This window comes from Alosa alosa, chromosome 4 (assembly GCF_017589495.1).
Source record: "Alosa alosa isolate M-15738 ecotype Scorff River chromosome 4, AALO_Geno_1.1, whole genome shotgun sequence".
Lineage (NCBI taxonomy): Eukaryota > Metazoa > Chordata > Actinopteri > Clupeiformes > Clupeidae > Alosa > Alosa alosa.
Genome location: NC_063192.1, coordinates 33,190,001 through 33,206,363, shown reverse-complemented (window position 1 = coordinate 33,206,363; position 16,363 = coordinate 33,190,001). Strand labels below are relative to the sequence as shown.

The following is a 16,363-nucleotide window of genomic DNA, read 5'->3' as shown; positions in this document are numbered from 1 at the left end:
ATCGTTTTTCGTTTTGATCTGTAGCCCCGCTGGACTGGACCCTTCGAAAGGAGGGTAGGGCAGACACAGTTTTCTGTGAATATCTCGAGAACCGTAGGGTTTAGGAGGACCATTTTTTTTTGTATGTTGATCTCAAGGGGCCATGTCAACCCATTCCATAACCACTCATTTCATGTATAGCACCATTTCAATAAAGTATCTATCTATCTATCTATCTATCTATCTATCTAAACACAAAAAAGTAAAAATGAGGTGTTGTAATCGCAGGTATCTGTGACCTAACATAGTCAAAACTGCACAAAATTGGAAGTGTAGGATCATTATGACACCCTCTGTATGCACGCCAAGTTTTGTGGAATTCCGTTCATGGGGGGCCACACAATAAATTAATTTATGTTACTATACACCAACTGGCCTGTAGGTGGCCGGAGACAGTTTTCTGTGAATATCTCGAGAACCGTAGGGCCTAGGAAGTCCACCTTTTTTTGTATGTTGGTCTTAAGGGGGCATGTCAACCCACCCATTCACCACTTATTTCATGTATAGCACCACCTAGTTAAAAATTAAAAAGCAAAAAATTAGGTGTTTTCATCACAATATCTCTGGCTGACATGGTCAAAACTGCACGAAATTAAAAGTGTAGGATCATTATGACACCCTCCGAATGCATGCCAAGTTTTGTGCACTTTCGTTCATGAGGGGCCTTACAATAAAATAATTTATGTGTACATTTAGTGACGTACACCAACGAGGATTCCCGGGACACTGAAAGACCGGGGTACACAAAAATTGGTGGGCATGTAACCCCACATGGATAGCATGGAACCGTTGTTTTTCGTTTTGATTTAGTGACGTACACCGACAAGGATTCCCGGGACACTGAAAGACCGGGGTACACAAAACTTGGTGGGCATGTAACCCCACATGGATAGCATGGAACCGTCGTTTTTCATTTTGATCTGTAGCCCCCCCGCTGGACTGGACCTCCTGAAAGGAGGGTAGGGCAGACACAGTTCTCTGTGAATATCTTGAGAACTGTAGGGCCTAGGATGACCATTTCTTTCCGTATGTTTGCCTCCAGGGGTCATGTTAACCCATTTCATGTGCACACATCTGCACAAACAGATACACACGCACACACATACATTCACAGTAATCATACATATGACACATACTCACACAGTATGTACGCATGCATGCACAGGCACATACGCAGGCACACACACACACACATATAACATAAACATGTACATGCACACATGCACACAATTCAAGAATTTCTCAGAATTATGAACAGGCAAGATGGAGGTGGGGTTGTATAAAATTAATTTTACATGTAAAATCTATGCTCATGTTTCATGTTTAAATCATGTTTTGGTACTTGTTGTCTAGCAGATACCAGTGAGAATTGAGTGTGGATAATGCAACTTAGTGACACAGTTAGAATCATATTGGCCTTTCAGCGTGATTTATTTTTGTGGAAAAAATGTGCTGGACTGGGCGGCGGTCATATTTTGTACCGCTCTGCGGTACATCTAGTTTTCAGTTACAGCAGTATACTATTTTTTGGTATATTCCATACCAGCATTGCCACAAAGAGTGAATATGTTTTCCAGAGTATATGAAAATATGGATTAGACTCTAATGTGAATATGTCAGACAATTAGTCCAAGTGATAACAAACTGAGCTACATTTCTGTTATGTATCAAAAGTAGCTTTCACCTATTTTCCATTTGTTGGTGCTTGTGGCAATAAACAATTCGGACATAATTTGCACAAACTCCATCTAAAGTTAACGAAAAAATGATTTTGGAGCTCCAAGGGAAACTGCTTCAGCACGTTGGCCGCACCTGCCAGATTCTTCCATGTGTTTCTCTTCTTTCTCATTCAACTCCGTGGCCATGTGAAGGCGGAGCCTCGACTGCAGTCACTTAATGGGAAGTATCTTACTCAGAGCATCTGTAATAAGTCATCTGTAGGAAGATTCTTTTTGTCCTCATATATCTGTCTTAATGTCTACATTTAAATTAAGAAACAGAAATGCTTGTGATGCAGTGTTACAGTAATTTCCCCACATTGTTGAGTCCTAGACCTTAAATCATTCAAAGTACTGCCTTTAAAAGTGCTAGATTTTTCAAAAGACCGGTGGACTGCAGATAGGAAGCAGGGGATCCACCAGTGAGGCGAGGAGCTAAATTATTTATGGCTTTAATCTGTTCAGTGAGGTGTGTGCGCTACCGCCCGTAATTATAAATGCAAGAAGAAATTATGGCTGAATACTTTAGAACTCATCAGATGAACAAACGTGATTGGCCGCTCATCTCCAACAATAGAGGGCACGCTGATGTCAGGATATTCAAATCACCATGGTGCCCATTCGCTTTCTTCCATTTACCATCAAATGTCAGCTGCCTGCTCTAAAACAGATATGATGGTTGGTGGTAATTGAGGAGTTGATTGCTTAGAGAGAGAGAGAGAGAGAGAGAGAGAGAGAGAGAGAGAGAGAGAGAGGTGGAGAGGGGGCAAAATTGGATTTAGAAATAATTATTTTTAATAGGAGAACAAGGAAAAGTATTTATTGGTAGGCTATCTATGTACAATAGACTATTACTTAATTTGTGAAAAGTATAGGATTAATTTATTATATGTATCTTACATGAAAGTATAATGAGAGGGAAAGATCAAATAGATGGAAACAAGTGAAAAGGGGCAAAACTAACTGATATTGAGTTCTATTTCTTTAAAACATTTTTAAACGCTCATCTACTTACTGATATGCCTCCAAAGACAGCCGTCAATTCGATATCATGATTGCTATGATTTCCCCTTTGATACATTGAAGCATGAGCCCAAAAACTTCCAAAGAGCTGTACAGAAACTACAATGTGCTGAAATAACTGAGTGGGGAATTGGATGATTCATATTGAAAATATGCTTAATTAATATTATTTTACGCATCATAGTATTTCAGTTGACAGATTATTTCATGTCATAGTTTTATTAAAATGAGGTGAGCTCAGAGCACTACTTCCTTTTACTAAAAGAATCTCAGCCAAATGAAATAAAGAACAGATTAAACAGTTCAAATAATTTTTAAATCCATATATTAAGCCATATATTTAATGCACCCACTTATATTTTCATCCAATATTATTACATGTTTAAAACCCTGACTTCATTCAAGGAACACTATGCTGATTGTCATCCAGTATCAAATACTTAAATGAAGAAATAATTCTTTAACAATTGTACATTATTATCATGCTAAAAATCACAGCAATTACCCATTCATTTAGGCAGTGAGTGGAAAAGCATATCTAAAAAAGCAAACACAGATTGGTAGAAAATGTTAATGTTTTATTTATATTGGTATAAAAGTTGCAGGTACCCCTCGTCTCAAAATTCTCCACAAGATCAGACTCTCTTTGCCACAATGCTATATTTACATTTATATCGGACACCATTTCTTTTCAAACCTTCCAAGACCTGTAAGCTCATACTGATTCTGAGCCGGAACTGGTGATTAAACATTTATTAAAGTGCTTTCCTCATCTATCATTTGCCACACAAAATATTTACAAAGCAAACATACTGTACATTTGGGTACATGTGCTAATGTGGATCAGGCCACCCGCTGGCACATCGGTGCAACATGCAGGTGTTTTACTAGAGTTGGAAATTACAATTAATGAACCAAATGGTCTTTGTTTAACAAAGTAATACAATAAAAATTGCCTTATCATACAAATAAATAGTAGTCATAGCCAGAGCTATTGCATGCAAACATCAGCAATTATGTTTCAAGCAGTAATACAGTTCATTACTGGTGAAGCACGTGAGCAGGGTGCAGACATCAGTTGATGAATTTACATTAAAAAAGAAAACTTTCTCTTCATTTTAGTCCAGTTTCCATGTCCATATGATGCTCTATGGTTTTCTATTATTTGTTATCTTAAATTTTAATAAGCACACAACTTAATGCTGAAACTAATGTCATGGGGAAATTGTAAAAATGTGACCCGTTTTTCCTGTAACAAAACCAAAACAACAACAAATAGAGCAATGACACGGAAGGATCGAGGGGACGGCAGGTAGTGAAAGACGGCCATGCTACTCTTTGTCCATTTCAACAAATTGTGAATGATTCTCTGGGGATTTGCTGTGAGTTTTACTCAGGTGAAGCTTAACGGCGTGATTGCTAGCAAATGTCCGGCTGCAAAGCTTGCACTTGAACTTAGAGTCACCGTCCTCTTCTGCATTCACTGACTCCAAGGCCCTAACAGTCAGAGCCTTGGGCAGCTCAGGCTCTGTCACGACTTTAGTCTGGTGATCCATGGGCAATTTACTCATGTCTTTGATCTGAAAGCCAAGATGAGACTCCAGGTGGATTATGAAAGCTGGAGGTGTCCTGAACTGGGATGCACAGTCGTTGCAGTAAAATACTGGGTGACCTGTGTCCATGTTCTTCAGAAACTTGGTCCCACCTGTTTTGCGGAGCTGGTATTTCACATTGGCAAGCCAGTGGCTTATGGTGGTCATTGACAGTCCAGTAAATTTTGAGATGTGCATTCTCTCCTGTGGGCCCAGGTCTGATAGGAGGTACTTCCCCTCCGATGTCTGAAAGAGGCTAGAGGCAAACTGAGCTTGCAGAATAAGGAGATGCTGAGGGTTCCAATTGGACTGTCTTCCCTTGCGTTTATGCACGGAGTAAACCTCATTAGAAACATCCTCAAAACGCCTCACATCTGTCTCAAGCTTCAAAGCTGGAATTCTGGATGGCATGGAAGGCTTCGGAGTTGTGGCCTTAGGGAGAATCTTCACCATGTCTGCTATGTCTGACAGTGCATGCTTTTGGGGCATGGGGGTGGATGTCTGCACGTGAGATGAGCTTCTCTTGTTGCTTTTATACTTTGTTAAGTCTATTGGCTGATCATTGTTTGTGAACATGAAGTTATTTCCAGAGGAACCAAGGACAGATTTTTCCAGACCTCTGCTCAGTTCTGAAAAGATGGACTGTGTGCGAGCAGATAGAGTGCTTTCAGCTCTAGGATTGACTGGCTTATTAGCTTTCCCCAAGTGATTGTTCAAGACTGACTGTAGTGCACTAAGCGGGTTTATGCTAAGGACTTCTTGGGAGTCACCGAGGAGCTCTGAGGCACCACTGTGGCCGTTGCTGACGGGGGGGCTTGGGGAAGTTTTGCCTCTCTCTGAGAGTGCCGGGCTCGGCTTGTCTTTGATCACATCCCTCTCTTCAGTTCCACAGTCTGTGTCCAGCTTTGAAGAGGAGGAAGAATCATCCTGACAGTCGCTGTCGACATTCTCTTCCAGATCTAACTTCAGGCTCTCCTTTGCATCAGTGTTACCCACTTTCTCCTTCTTGATATCAGGGCCATGATGCCCCTGCAGTCCTTCAAGGCCCCCACTTCCCTGATACAATTTTCCCTTGGGGGCAATGGGTCTCAGCTTGGGGTTAAAAGTCTGTTTGAGTGGAATGGGAGGAGATGCTGCGAGGGGTGTGCTCTTGATTACCCCTGAGAGTTGATAGGCTGCATGAATGCTTGGGTAGGCACTCCAGCTTGGAGTTCCTGTTTGAGCTTTGTTGATGGCCGAGGCTACTGTGTTAGCTAAAGATTTCAAGATGTCCTCTCCTCCACCTGACGCTTGTTCCAGATCCTCCTCCCGTAAGTATGGGTATCTCAAAGAGCCATTACTCTGCTTTTGATCTTCTTTCAGTTCCTTCTCTTCATTTTCTCCAGCTGTTTCCAGTGTTTTGTCCTTCTGCGCACTCTTCTCCTTCTCTCCGGTGGAAGCACTTTTTGGGGAAGTCTTCCCTCCCTCATTCTCAGTGCCGGCAGGCTCAGCTAGCACTTGCATCTTCTCTATGGCTAGTGGGTCAAGCGCTAACTGCTTTCCCTTCTTGGAGGCGGAACTGGTCACTTTGATGAAGTGTCCCGTGACCATCATGTGGGTGGTTAGCTGCTGTAGGGTGTCATGGGAACTTCCGCACTCCATGCACTTCAGTATTTGGGACTTGCATGTCTCAAACTGCCATGTGTAGCTAGCACCATTCTGATAGCCATAGCGGTTGTTGGGAGTATTTGAAGGGAGGCCTGTGGAGGACCTTTGGGCCTCAGCGTACCCTGCTGCTCCGGTCGTTGAGTCAGGAGAGCATGGCCTAGTGACCTCAAACACACGTTTCTTTGCTGGTGGGACTAATTTAGGGGTCATTACTGGAATTGGTTCTTTCAAAGGCACTTTCTGGTAATGTTTAGTTTTTATCATGTGGACACTGAGGTCCTGTAGGGAGTCAAATGAATGGCCACAGAACATGCACTTTAACACCTTCTGGGCGTCCTCCTTTCCCTCCATGTCCTGCATGTTCCTCTTGCGGCTTTTAGATGAGGAAGTGGAAGCAACGCTTTTTTTGCTGTAGTTGTCATCCTGGTAATGGCCACTTTTGTTCATGTGGACTGTAAGCTCAACAAGCGTGTCATAGGCAGCACTGCAGTCCTTGCAGCGGAAACGGCTGGCTCCTGTGAAGACGGCTCCACAGGCTTTACTGCTCTGCCGGTACAAGTGCACAGAGCTGAAGAGGTTGGGCTTGGCCACGCTGGGTTTAGGGGACAGGGTCTGCTGCAGGGTTTTGGACAGGGCATCCTGATGCCAGTCAAACTCAGTCTTTGTAGCGCTGCTGTTGGTGCTGTCGCAGTTGGCTTTGCCATTGTTGCCACTGTTTGCCTTCACATCCACTCCAATTCCTGTCCAGTAGGAATCAGACAGGAAGTTGGCATAGGCGGCTCTCATCTTCTCCAGGCTGTTGTGCATCTCCTCCTTCAGCTTTGACACACGACCCTCATCTTCTTTTTGGCTCTGAGGAGAAGACACAGATGCTTTGAAGTCCGAGAGACGGTCGCTGTTGTCACTTAGGTGGGACTCCAGCTCTAGCTCTTGATTGGACAAAACACTGAGAGGAGAGTTCTGAAAACTGTAGCTGCTTTTGTTGTCCGTCTCTTTCTCCTCCAGGGCCTTAGGGCTGGTGGTCCTGTCTGAAATGTCCTCCTCAGTCGAGGGCTCCTGCTCTGCACCATCCTCCTCCATGGTGGCCTCTGGTAAGCCAGCCTCATCCTCAGGGAAGTAAACTGAAACAGAAAAAAAAAACAGAAATGGAACAATCAGGAAAATCAAGACAATCAGGAAAATCAAGACAATCAAGAAAAAACATCATTTTTTTGTCTATTACATGCTTGGACTGGATGTTGACCAATAGAGATTACTGCAAAAGCCAAATAACAAACACATCAATTGTAAATAAATTATTATTGTCATTTTTACATTATTTTGGATACTCCCCCTTACACTCATCTTTATTCGGTGCCTGACAAGACAATAACAAGCTCTTATCACTCACACCATACGCCTGTGTATTGTTATCTGACACTAACATTATCGCCTCAATTACCTGCTAATTAAGCAACAGTGCTTAATTGACAGATTTGTCATCAAGTAATCTGATATATTGTAATGCTGCAATTAATGCTACTTTTCTTTGGCCTTGATATTATATATGTCATAAGAATAACCTGATAGTCACAAAATGTACAAAAATAGACTAATCACATTTGCCTTTTGTCTGATGTGTGTACATGCGTTCAAAAGTGGTGATCTGGTTGAAGTAACTGAAAACGCACTTATGCGTTTCATGCAGTTAATATTTCCTTTTGAGTTACTGGACAGGAAGTGGGGGGGGGGGGTGAGTGTGAGCACCATAAGTGTAGCTCTGCAGCCCCTTAGAGTGTCCACAGCCTTTGGATTCTGAAAATAAGACTTTTTTTTATCAATATTTCACAAGTGCCTCAGGAGAAGGCCTGGAGGTGAGCTTCTGCCAGCTAATGGATTGAGATCGAAACGGGCTTCAGCCTTTCAAAACAAACATGGATAACGGCAGAGCTGAGAGACACTTCCATCCACACACACCAGAGACTCCCTTACAATGCTCCGTGACCTTGATCTACCGGACAAAGTTTTTTTCCCTTTTTTTTTTAATGGCTGACCAAGTTGGCCGATTGCTCCCAAAACGCCCTCTCCAAACGTGGCATGTGAGAGTTGGAGAGGGAGTCATCTTTTATGCATGCCTTTCTGTATATATAGTTTTCACAGAGAGGTGGAGCACTACTGACTATGACTGGCATGGAGCTGACATCTTAACTGTCCAGAGTGGAGCTCCCAGTCAGTAGCATGAAAGAGGACCAAGCTGTGTTTGTATAGACTCTCCCACTTCCTGTGTTAATTTCCATTAATCCAGTGACTGAGGTGGGACTGAGCTGATCAAAAGCCAAAAATACGTTTGATTAAGATTGTATGTATATATTAATTTGATTTATTTCACAAATGTAAGAAAATGAAAATGTTCTTTGTCTCACACACACACAAACGCACGCACACAAGCACGCAAACAAACAGTATTGTCACTATTGTAGATTTTGAATGAACCCTTTCTCTGGAAGGTGTCCTTCCCAGTTCATCACTAAAAGTGTGTGTGTGTGTGTGTGTGTGTGTGTGTGTGTGCAGATTAGCCAACTGAACCTGTAAGTCACACGGTACGGACACGGTAACACTTTATGAACAAACCGTTTACAAGGTATTTCTAAATTACCTATCCAATAAATAACATTAGTAGATTACTTACAAGTATCTTATAATTCACTTAAAATATATATTAACTATGTTTTTTAACTCGTTTTTTTTCCATGTGACAACTTGCACTCGAAAAACAAACTCGGTTTGTTTTTCGAAATCCAGCGCGAAATTAAGCACTTATAGCATTCCTAAACAGCAACGATAGTCTGTAGAGTAGCATTACCTTTGATGAAGGGATTTCCTTAATGTTAAATAATAATTTGGCCCTTGCTGCTAAAACGATGCATAAATTGTTATCCATTGATTTTGTTCATATTCACTCAGACTTGTGGCATTGTAGGTTTCTGCATTAGGTCTACTGTTGGAACAAAATAAGCCCAGAGAGTTCATTGATTTGTAGGCCTATTTTATTCTTGTAGGGTAGGCTAGGCCTATATGAGAAAAGGCCAAGAGTGTCTTAAGCACTGTTTTATTTTATTTCGGTATTGTCTTACCTCAACAAGGCTACAGCTCCATGAAAACAATCAGATATAACTCTATAAAATCTGTAAAGTCTATAAAATTGTATTTTTATGTTGTGTTTGACTGAAATGTAGACTTTTTTCTTTTTCATTTCAATACAGTATATGAAACAAACCTCAGTTTATATAATCATATTCACACATTTTGTTGCCTAATTGACAACCATGACCATGATAATTGAGCAAATTATAAAAAATCTTTCAGAATGCTTTCCATTCTTGAACTGTATCGAATTGCATCGAATCGCATCGAATCGTACTGAATCGTTTTTTATAAACATGTATCTTTTCTTGTATCAAATCGTGCCCATGTATCTAGATGCGAATCGTATCGTCTTTTACATGAGAGATTCACACCCCTAATAAAAACCTATACTGTATCGTTAACATGCATATACATAGAAATGCTGAACTTCAGCATCAGGATCATTTTATAAGTGAACAACACACCAAACATGACAGAGTCTGTGCTGTCTCAAGCCAGTGGATGTTGCTCTCGGTCTAACTAGACTTCCAAAATAAGAGGCTGGCAGACCGACTCTGAGATTTAGCATGTCATAAACTCCTGTAAACCAACCAATCTGTGTCACTGCAAATTTATCTCCTCAGACAGGAATATGCAGAGGTCAGAAAACCTGGGGTGTCCATCATAAATCAGCCACTTGAAGTGTTTATAAGATTAATCCTTTGGAACAGAGTCCTGGCATAGCATGGGCCTGCTTTCTGAGACAGGCCCACTCTTGAGCCAAAGCCCTCGCTGTGTGTGGAGAGGGGGGAGCTGAGGCCCAGAGGTGGACAAACTCCTGAGAATGGGCTAGATAGGGACATGAGAAATACTTTAAGTGGGACAATCACAATATTCTCACATCATTGAAGCTGTCCAATGAATAGTGGCTTTGTATGGCAAGGCATCTACACACAGTGCTTAATGTCAGAGACTTAGTTTAGCTTCTGTAGAATCTGCAGATATAATCCATCCAATTGACATATACTGTAAGTATGTACTGTATGTATCTATCTATCTATGTGCACTCTATCAATAGGCGATCTTGAGAGTATTCTGTTGTTTTAGTTAAATGTTGTGGTTCATATACTTTAATAGTGTGTATGCGGATGTTACATATAATGTAATATCATTGGGTGCCTACATTTCCCATGATATTCATGCTCTGTGAGACGAGTGTAACTGACCTCCTAACCTTTTAGTGGGTGTGTTAACATATTTGAGGGAAATCAGTACAAACATCAACATTTGTCCCTGAGAATGCCAACATTTCCCCACATTGATCGTACCAGCCGAAGTGGGCAGCCGGGACTTGGCCAGGAGACAGCTGTGATATCTCCAGCCGTTTGTGAGTATCCATGTGGTAACACTATCTTCAGAGGACCCAGGGTAAATCAGAGGGGCCGCTGACAGCTCCATGTGTCTGTGTCTCTCTGTCATGCGTGCCGTGCCTTGCCAGGCCCAGCCCTGTGTCTCAGGCTACAGTTTTTGCAGAGCACAAATCAATAGCTCTTTTTACTTCCCATTGATTGCCCAGTGGTGGGAGCGACCTAAGCAGCGCTGTTATGACATTTCTAGATTTCCCCCTGTCCTTGGAACAATCAATTACAAGCACATGGCAATCAAAACCTCTTTGCAAAATGAACCTGCTTCATGACATTTTCATCTGGTGGATTTATGCCATGCTTTAAAAAAGTGGGAGAGTGAGAGAGCAAGCCCCACTGTGTCCTGCATGAAAAAACCTGCACACACACACACACACACACACACACACACACACACACACACACACACACACACACACACCAGGTCAGGCATAGAAACCAAGTAAAGTGCTGTGTGTTACCACTGAGAGAAAGGCTTTTGTAAATTTCATTTGTGTTACTTCCATTTGCAATAAAAAAGTTGTATTGCAGCACATTTGCCTGTGCATCCAGCTACATGCCAACCTTCCCCACATACATACCTAAGACATACAAGCTAGGCGTACAAGCTAGGAGCGCAAGCTAGGCGTACAAGCTAGGCGTGCCAGCTAGTCTGGCACTGCCTTTTGCCCAAAGTGGAGCTCCTGGGCACTGTGATGAAGTTTACCGGAGTGTATTTGGCTTCCATTGTGATTGAGGACAGTGGTCATCTTCTGTGACACTGTACATATCTATCAATGTTGAAAATCCACTGGCAATGTGACATGCCATGCATCCACTGAATTTAAAAAAGGACTATGCAATTCCAAACTTCAACAATTTCACACCTGAGCTGTACGAGTAGAAGGCTTATAGTTAGGATCAGAGCATGCATGCTAGTGCTAACATCTCCCTCATCAAACGTCATATTAGGATTTTAGATATCAGACACTGGGCTAGCAAGGATTAGTATTTTAATGCTAACACACTGTAGGGTTTTGAGCTGTACAAGTAGAAGGCTTATAGTTATCATCAGAACTGCGCTAGTCTGTAGAGTTTTGAGCACTAGTCTGTAGGGTTTTGAGCACTAGTCTGTAGGGTTTTGGGTACTAGTCTGTAGGGTTTTGAGCACTAGTCTGTAGGGTTTTGGGTACTAGTCTGTAGGGTTTTGAGCACTAGTCTGTAGGGTTTTGTGTACTAGTCTGTAGGGTTTTGAGCACTAGTCTGTAGGGTTTTGGGTACTAGTCTGTAGGGTTTTGGGTACTAGTCTGTAGGGTTTTGAGCACTAGTCTGTAGGGTTTTGGGTACTAGTCTGTAGGGTTTTGAGCACTAGTCTGTAGGGTTTTGGGTACTAGTCTGTAGGGTTTTGAGCTGTATGAGTAGAAGGGTTATAGTGTAGTTAGGATCAGAACTGCACTAGTCTGTAGGGTTTTGGGGGTCTCTGGGTTACACCATCAGAAGTGGGTCATTAAGGAGATCAATGAGAGTGTATAGGCCTGTGTGGGCCCATCCTTAATAGACTCAATGAAACACACTGCCAATGTGGAGCCTGGGGCAGAGAGTGCTTATTCACACTCCTTCCCTCTCTTTCTGCCTCATATGAAGATGTCCTGCGCCCGCACATATAACAGCACACCTAATTAAGGTGAGATGGTTTTCAGACAGATATAATGTTTACATCAGCAAAGGATAAAATTGCAGTCCCATCCCTATTTTTCCATGGAGGAGTCAGGAGTCCAGAGTAAGTCCATTTGAAATGTTGAAAAGTATACTTTTCAGAAACAACATCTCCTGTATTGCACACGATCGTCCGCATGAGCAACATGATTTCAGCTGCTGCAACTGGATGGATTTAGCGTTGCCTCAAGAAACAAATGATAGAGAGAGCGAAAAGAGAAAGAGTGGAAGCAGGACAGGGAGAGGAGAGAAAGAGTGGAAGCAGGACAGGGAGAGGAGAGAAAGAGTGGAAGCAGGACAGGGAGAGGAGAGAAAGAGTGGAAGCAGGACAGAGAGAGGAGAGAAAGGCAGAAAAGAGAAACCTTCCCAAAACTGAGCTGTGTGACAGGGTCAGATCTGGACACCGTGCCACTGAAAGATGATGGTTCATTTTTGTATGCATGACGGGCATGTTCCTTAAAGCCGAATTACCTACTTCACTAAACAGGAGTCACTCATGCAGATAAACGCGGCGCTTTCATACACCCACACATGAAATATTTAATGGCCTAATATAATCAAACAGAGACCCACAATTCAGAAGGGACATGGCAGCAAAGTTACACACATGGAAATTTTGCCATAATAGGAGAGGCTGTACACAGAAATAAAACCGTCTACCTAGGCATTAGTCAAAGTGACATATTTTCACTGACATTTATGAGAATATCTGTCCTTAAATGCCCATCGTCAAACGTGCACACGCTGCATTTCTTGATTGCACACAGGATTTCTTTATGGCACAAAAGAAGTTAGATGGCACTGTTGATCACTTTTGAGTGTTTTCTCAAATGTGAATGTTGATGGCAACTTGGAGGTTTAGGCATTCTGCTAGACGACTAATTTTGTTCTGCGCTGCTAAGCAAACTTTTAAAGGATGAATTCTGAAGAGGGAGACCAGGTTAATGATGCCATCATTGTCAATTCATATTACATGTACATAAATTGTAGGAAAATTCAATAAATTCAAGGAAACAATATGATGAACAATATGATTTACAAATAAAGGTTGTCATTCTTGTGTTTTTTCCTCTCCCTGCAAGTGTGTGGTTGAGTGTGTGTGTGTGTGTGTGTGTGTGCGGCCGTGCGTGCGTGTGAGTGTGTGTGTGTATGTGAGTGTGTGCATGTGTGTGTGTGTGTGTGTGATGTCATTTGGCAGGGGTACTGCTCTTGTGTGTGTGTGTGTGTGTGCGTGTGTGTGTGATGTCATTTGGCAGGGGTACTGCTCTTTCGCAGCTGCTGGAAGGTTGTGCTTCTGGACTCCTCACTCCCCCAACTGTGTGATCAGAGCTGAGAGGCAGCAGTCAGGCTGCTTCACTGCAGCCTCATCTCTCTCTCTCTCCTCTCTCTCTCTCTCTCTCTCTCTCACAATTTCAATTTAATTCAATGAGATGTATTGGCATGACTGTAAGTGTTACAATGTTTTAATTAATAATAATAATAATAATAATAATAATAATAATAATTGACTCTTGAATCTCTCTCTCTCTCTCTCTTGCTCTCTCTCTCACTCTCTCTCTCTCTCATAGACTCAGACAGGTGATGTTAACTAACAGACATCATTGTCAAACTCTTATTCTTAAGTCAGACTAGATTACTGAATCATTTAGTCAATCATTTACTAACAAATTAATAATGACATAAAATGCTTTTACAATAGTTCATAAAAACATGTAAAGATGAGGTAACTGTAATAATCACAAGGCAATACATATGTAAAATGTATATCTAAAATACTTATTTTATATTACCTTTAAGTAAAACAGATTCCATTGAAGTAGGCCTAAGGAGAAGTCTGGCAATTTTTCACATAGATCTATGTGACCTAGACAGATATAATGTTCACATAGAACTATGTAAAAAATCGCCGTATTTCAAATTTAAATCATGTTATTGAACAATCTGAATTTTGCTTTTAGTAGTAGTTTATTTTTGGACAGAGATTATGTTTAACTCCAGCCATTTTCAAGCTGCATAAGCAGTGTGGGCTGCTGTTACTATTCTTACTATTTGTGAGGTTAAAGGTAAAGATTACCAAACGCAACTGTTAGATCTGATGCTACAGTCTGTACAGTTAATGATGGCAGAAGAGAATGGAAGCAAGCAGAGGTGCAGCAGACAGCAGAGGAGACAGACCTATTACCTAGTTTCAGCTAATCTTGTTTGATATGGATTTTGTTTTGCTTTGTTTTGGTTTAAATACATGCTGTCATGACATGCCTATACTGATTCTACAGCACAAAACACTACTGTTTTGTCGACAGATGCAATCCAAACCAGAGGAAGAAATAGTTCAAAACAGACCTGAAATTGCTTTGCTCTCTCTGAGATTATTACATTTGACTGAATATTGGAACCAGTTTAGCAGTACTTTCAGTGAACAAAATAGTGAGTATCTTTAATTATGTGACTACAGGGTCAGGCAACTTTATGAGTAAATATGTTTCATTACATGATGCAACTATTTGCAAGGCAAAAGCTACAATCTTCAGTGGCCCTCTTGGATTCAGACACGAGTGCTGTTAAGGGCCATGTGTCTCACAGCCAGCTCAATGCTACATTGAGCATAATATGCATCTTAGGATGTATAAAGATATTTCCACACAGCCATCTCAATGCTACATTGAGCATAAGATGCATCTTAGGATGCACCTTAGTTTATCAAGATATTTCCCTGTGTGCCCGTAGCAGTTTAATCATCTCTACAAGCTCTGTTTGATTGGTTTTCCCTGTGTCCTTAGCAGTTTAATCATCTCTACGAGCTCTGCTTGACTGGTTGGCCTGGACCCTAACACAATTTTCAGATGCATTGTCTGCCATGTAAGACCAAAGACATGTGTTGCATTACACTGTGGTGCTTCCTCAAATAAAAACAATACTGTATATGATCTCATTTTCTCATGAATATGATCTCAAACTAGCCATTCATTTTCAATTCCTTGTAAATACAAACCCATGAAGAACATGTATCCTACTGTTATCCTTGTTTGGCATTTTCTTTCTTTTTTCACTTCAATTGTTCGTTTTCATTTTCACTTTTCTTGTAACATTTCTTGTTGCTGTTTTTTCCTATACTGATTACCTGCACTTGTGTCTTATACTTATTCATCTCATGCATGCTCAAACCTACAATCAAATCCAAACAGGTGGTTTGGGAAACATTCTTTCAGTCTTGGCAGGGTGCTCTGAGACATGGTAACTGAAAAGCACCCCAGGTAAGTTGGGATCCTCAGCTTAACCCTTGCACTTCTCTCTTACAAGACTAATACAATGGGGAGGAGAAGTGCAAATTCAGCAGCCAAGTTTATGCTGATTCTAGACTTTCTTTCATTTTGTACTCTCTCTTCTCTCAAGCAGCCTTTGACTCCCTCTGTATCTCCTCTTTCCAAAATTAAGACAATAAAAATATATCTCTCTTCGAAATCTCTTCTGACCATGCAATTCCAACTGAAATAACCTGCAATTACAGCATCCTTATTTTGTTTTCTTAATAAAAAAAACACTTATTTTCCACATCTGCAACAAATATAAATGTTGACCTCTTTAGTGGAAAAAAACGTCATAAATGTTGTTTGTCATAAATACTCCTCAGGGACACCTCTGCTGTGGGGAGCGTGTTTGACCGGTGCCCCGTCCCAAAGGGACTGACATGATCCAGTCTGATGCGGTGCCTCTGTGCAGGAGCACAGCCCATCCTGTCCACCCCCAGTCCAGCATATCACAGGCTTGACCATACCGACACAGCTGAGGACAGAGCAGCCCACTGTGATTGAATATGTGTCTGTGTGTGGATGGGAGGTCAGAGGCCTAACAGACTGAAACTCACACAAGGCTACTATTTTTCTTCCAAATACCTGTCTTCTTATACCTCTATCAAAACGATGACATCAGACAACAGAGACACTTGACAATACACATGCTGATGGCCAATATGTGGGAGCATGTAGCTGACTAATGCAAGCTTGTGTGGGTGTGTGTATCAAAACATCCTGCATCCTTTCCTCCTGGCCTCTATATAGATCTTTCATTAGGTCCTGGAGCTCTTCCAAGATGGCGCTTCTCCTATCCCAGCAGTTTTGAG

The 16,363-nt window shown here is 41.6% G+C and overlaps 1 protein-coding gene across 1 annotated transcript in view; it reads right to left on the bottom strand.

The window, feature by feature from the left end:
* Positions 1–3,343: 3,343 nt before the first annotated feature.
* Positions 3,344–16,363, bottom strand: part of LOC125293638 (teashirt homolog 2) — a 44,532-nt gene continuing 31,512 nt past the window's right edge. Inside the window, exon 2 of the mRNA XM_048241661.1 lies at positions 3,344–7,140. Within this exon, the coding sequence (XP_048097618.1) occupies positions 4,112–7,140 (3,029 nt within the window). The 3' untranslated portion in view covers positions 3,344–4,111. The remainder of the gene's footprint in view (positions 7,141–16,363) is intronic.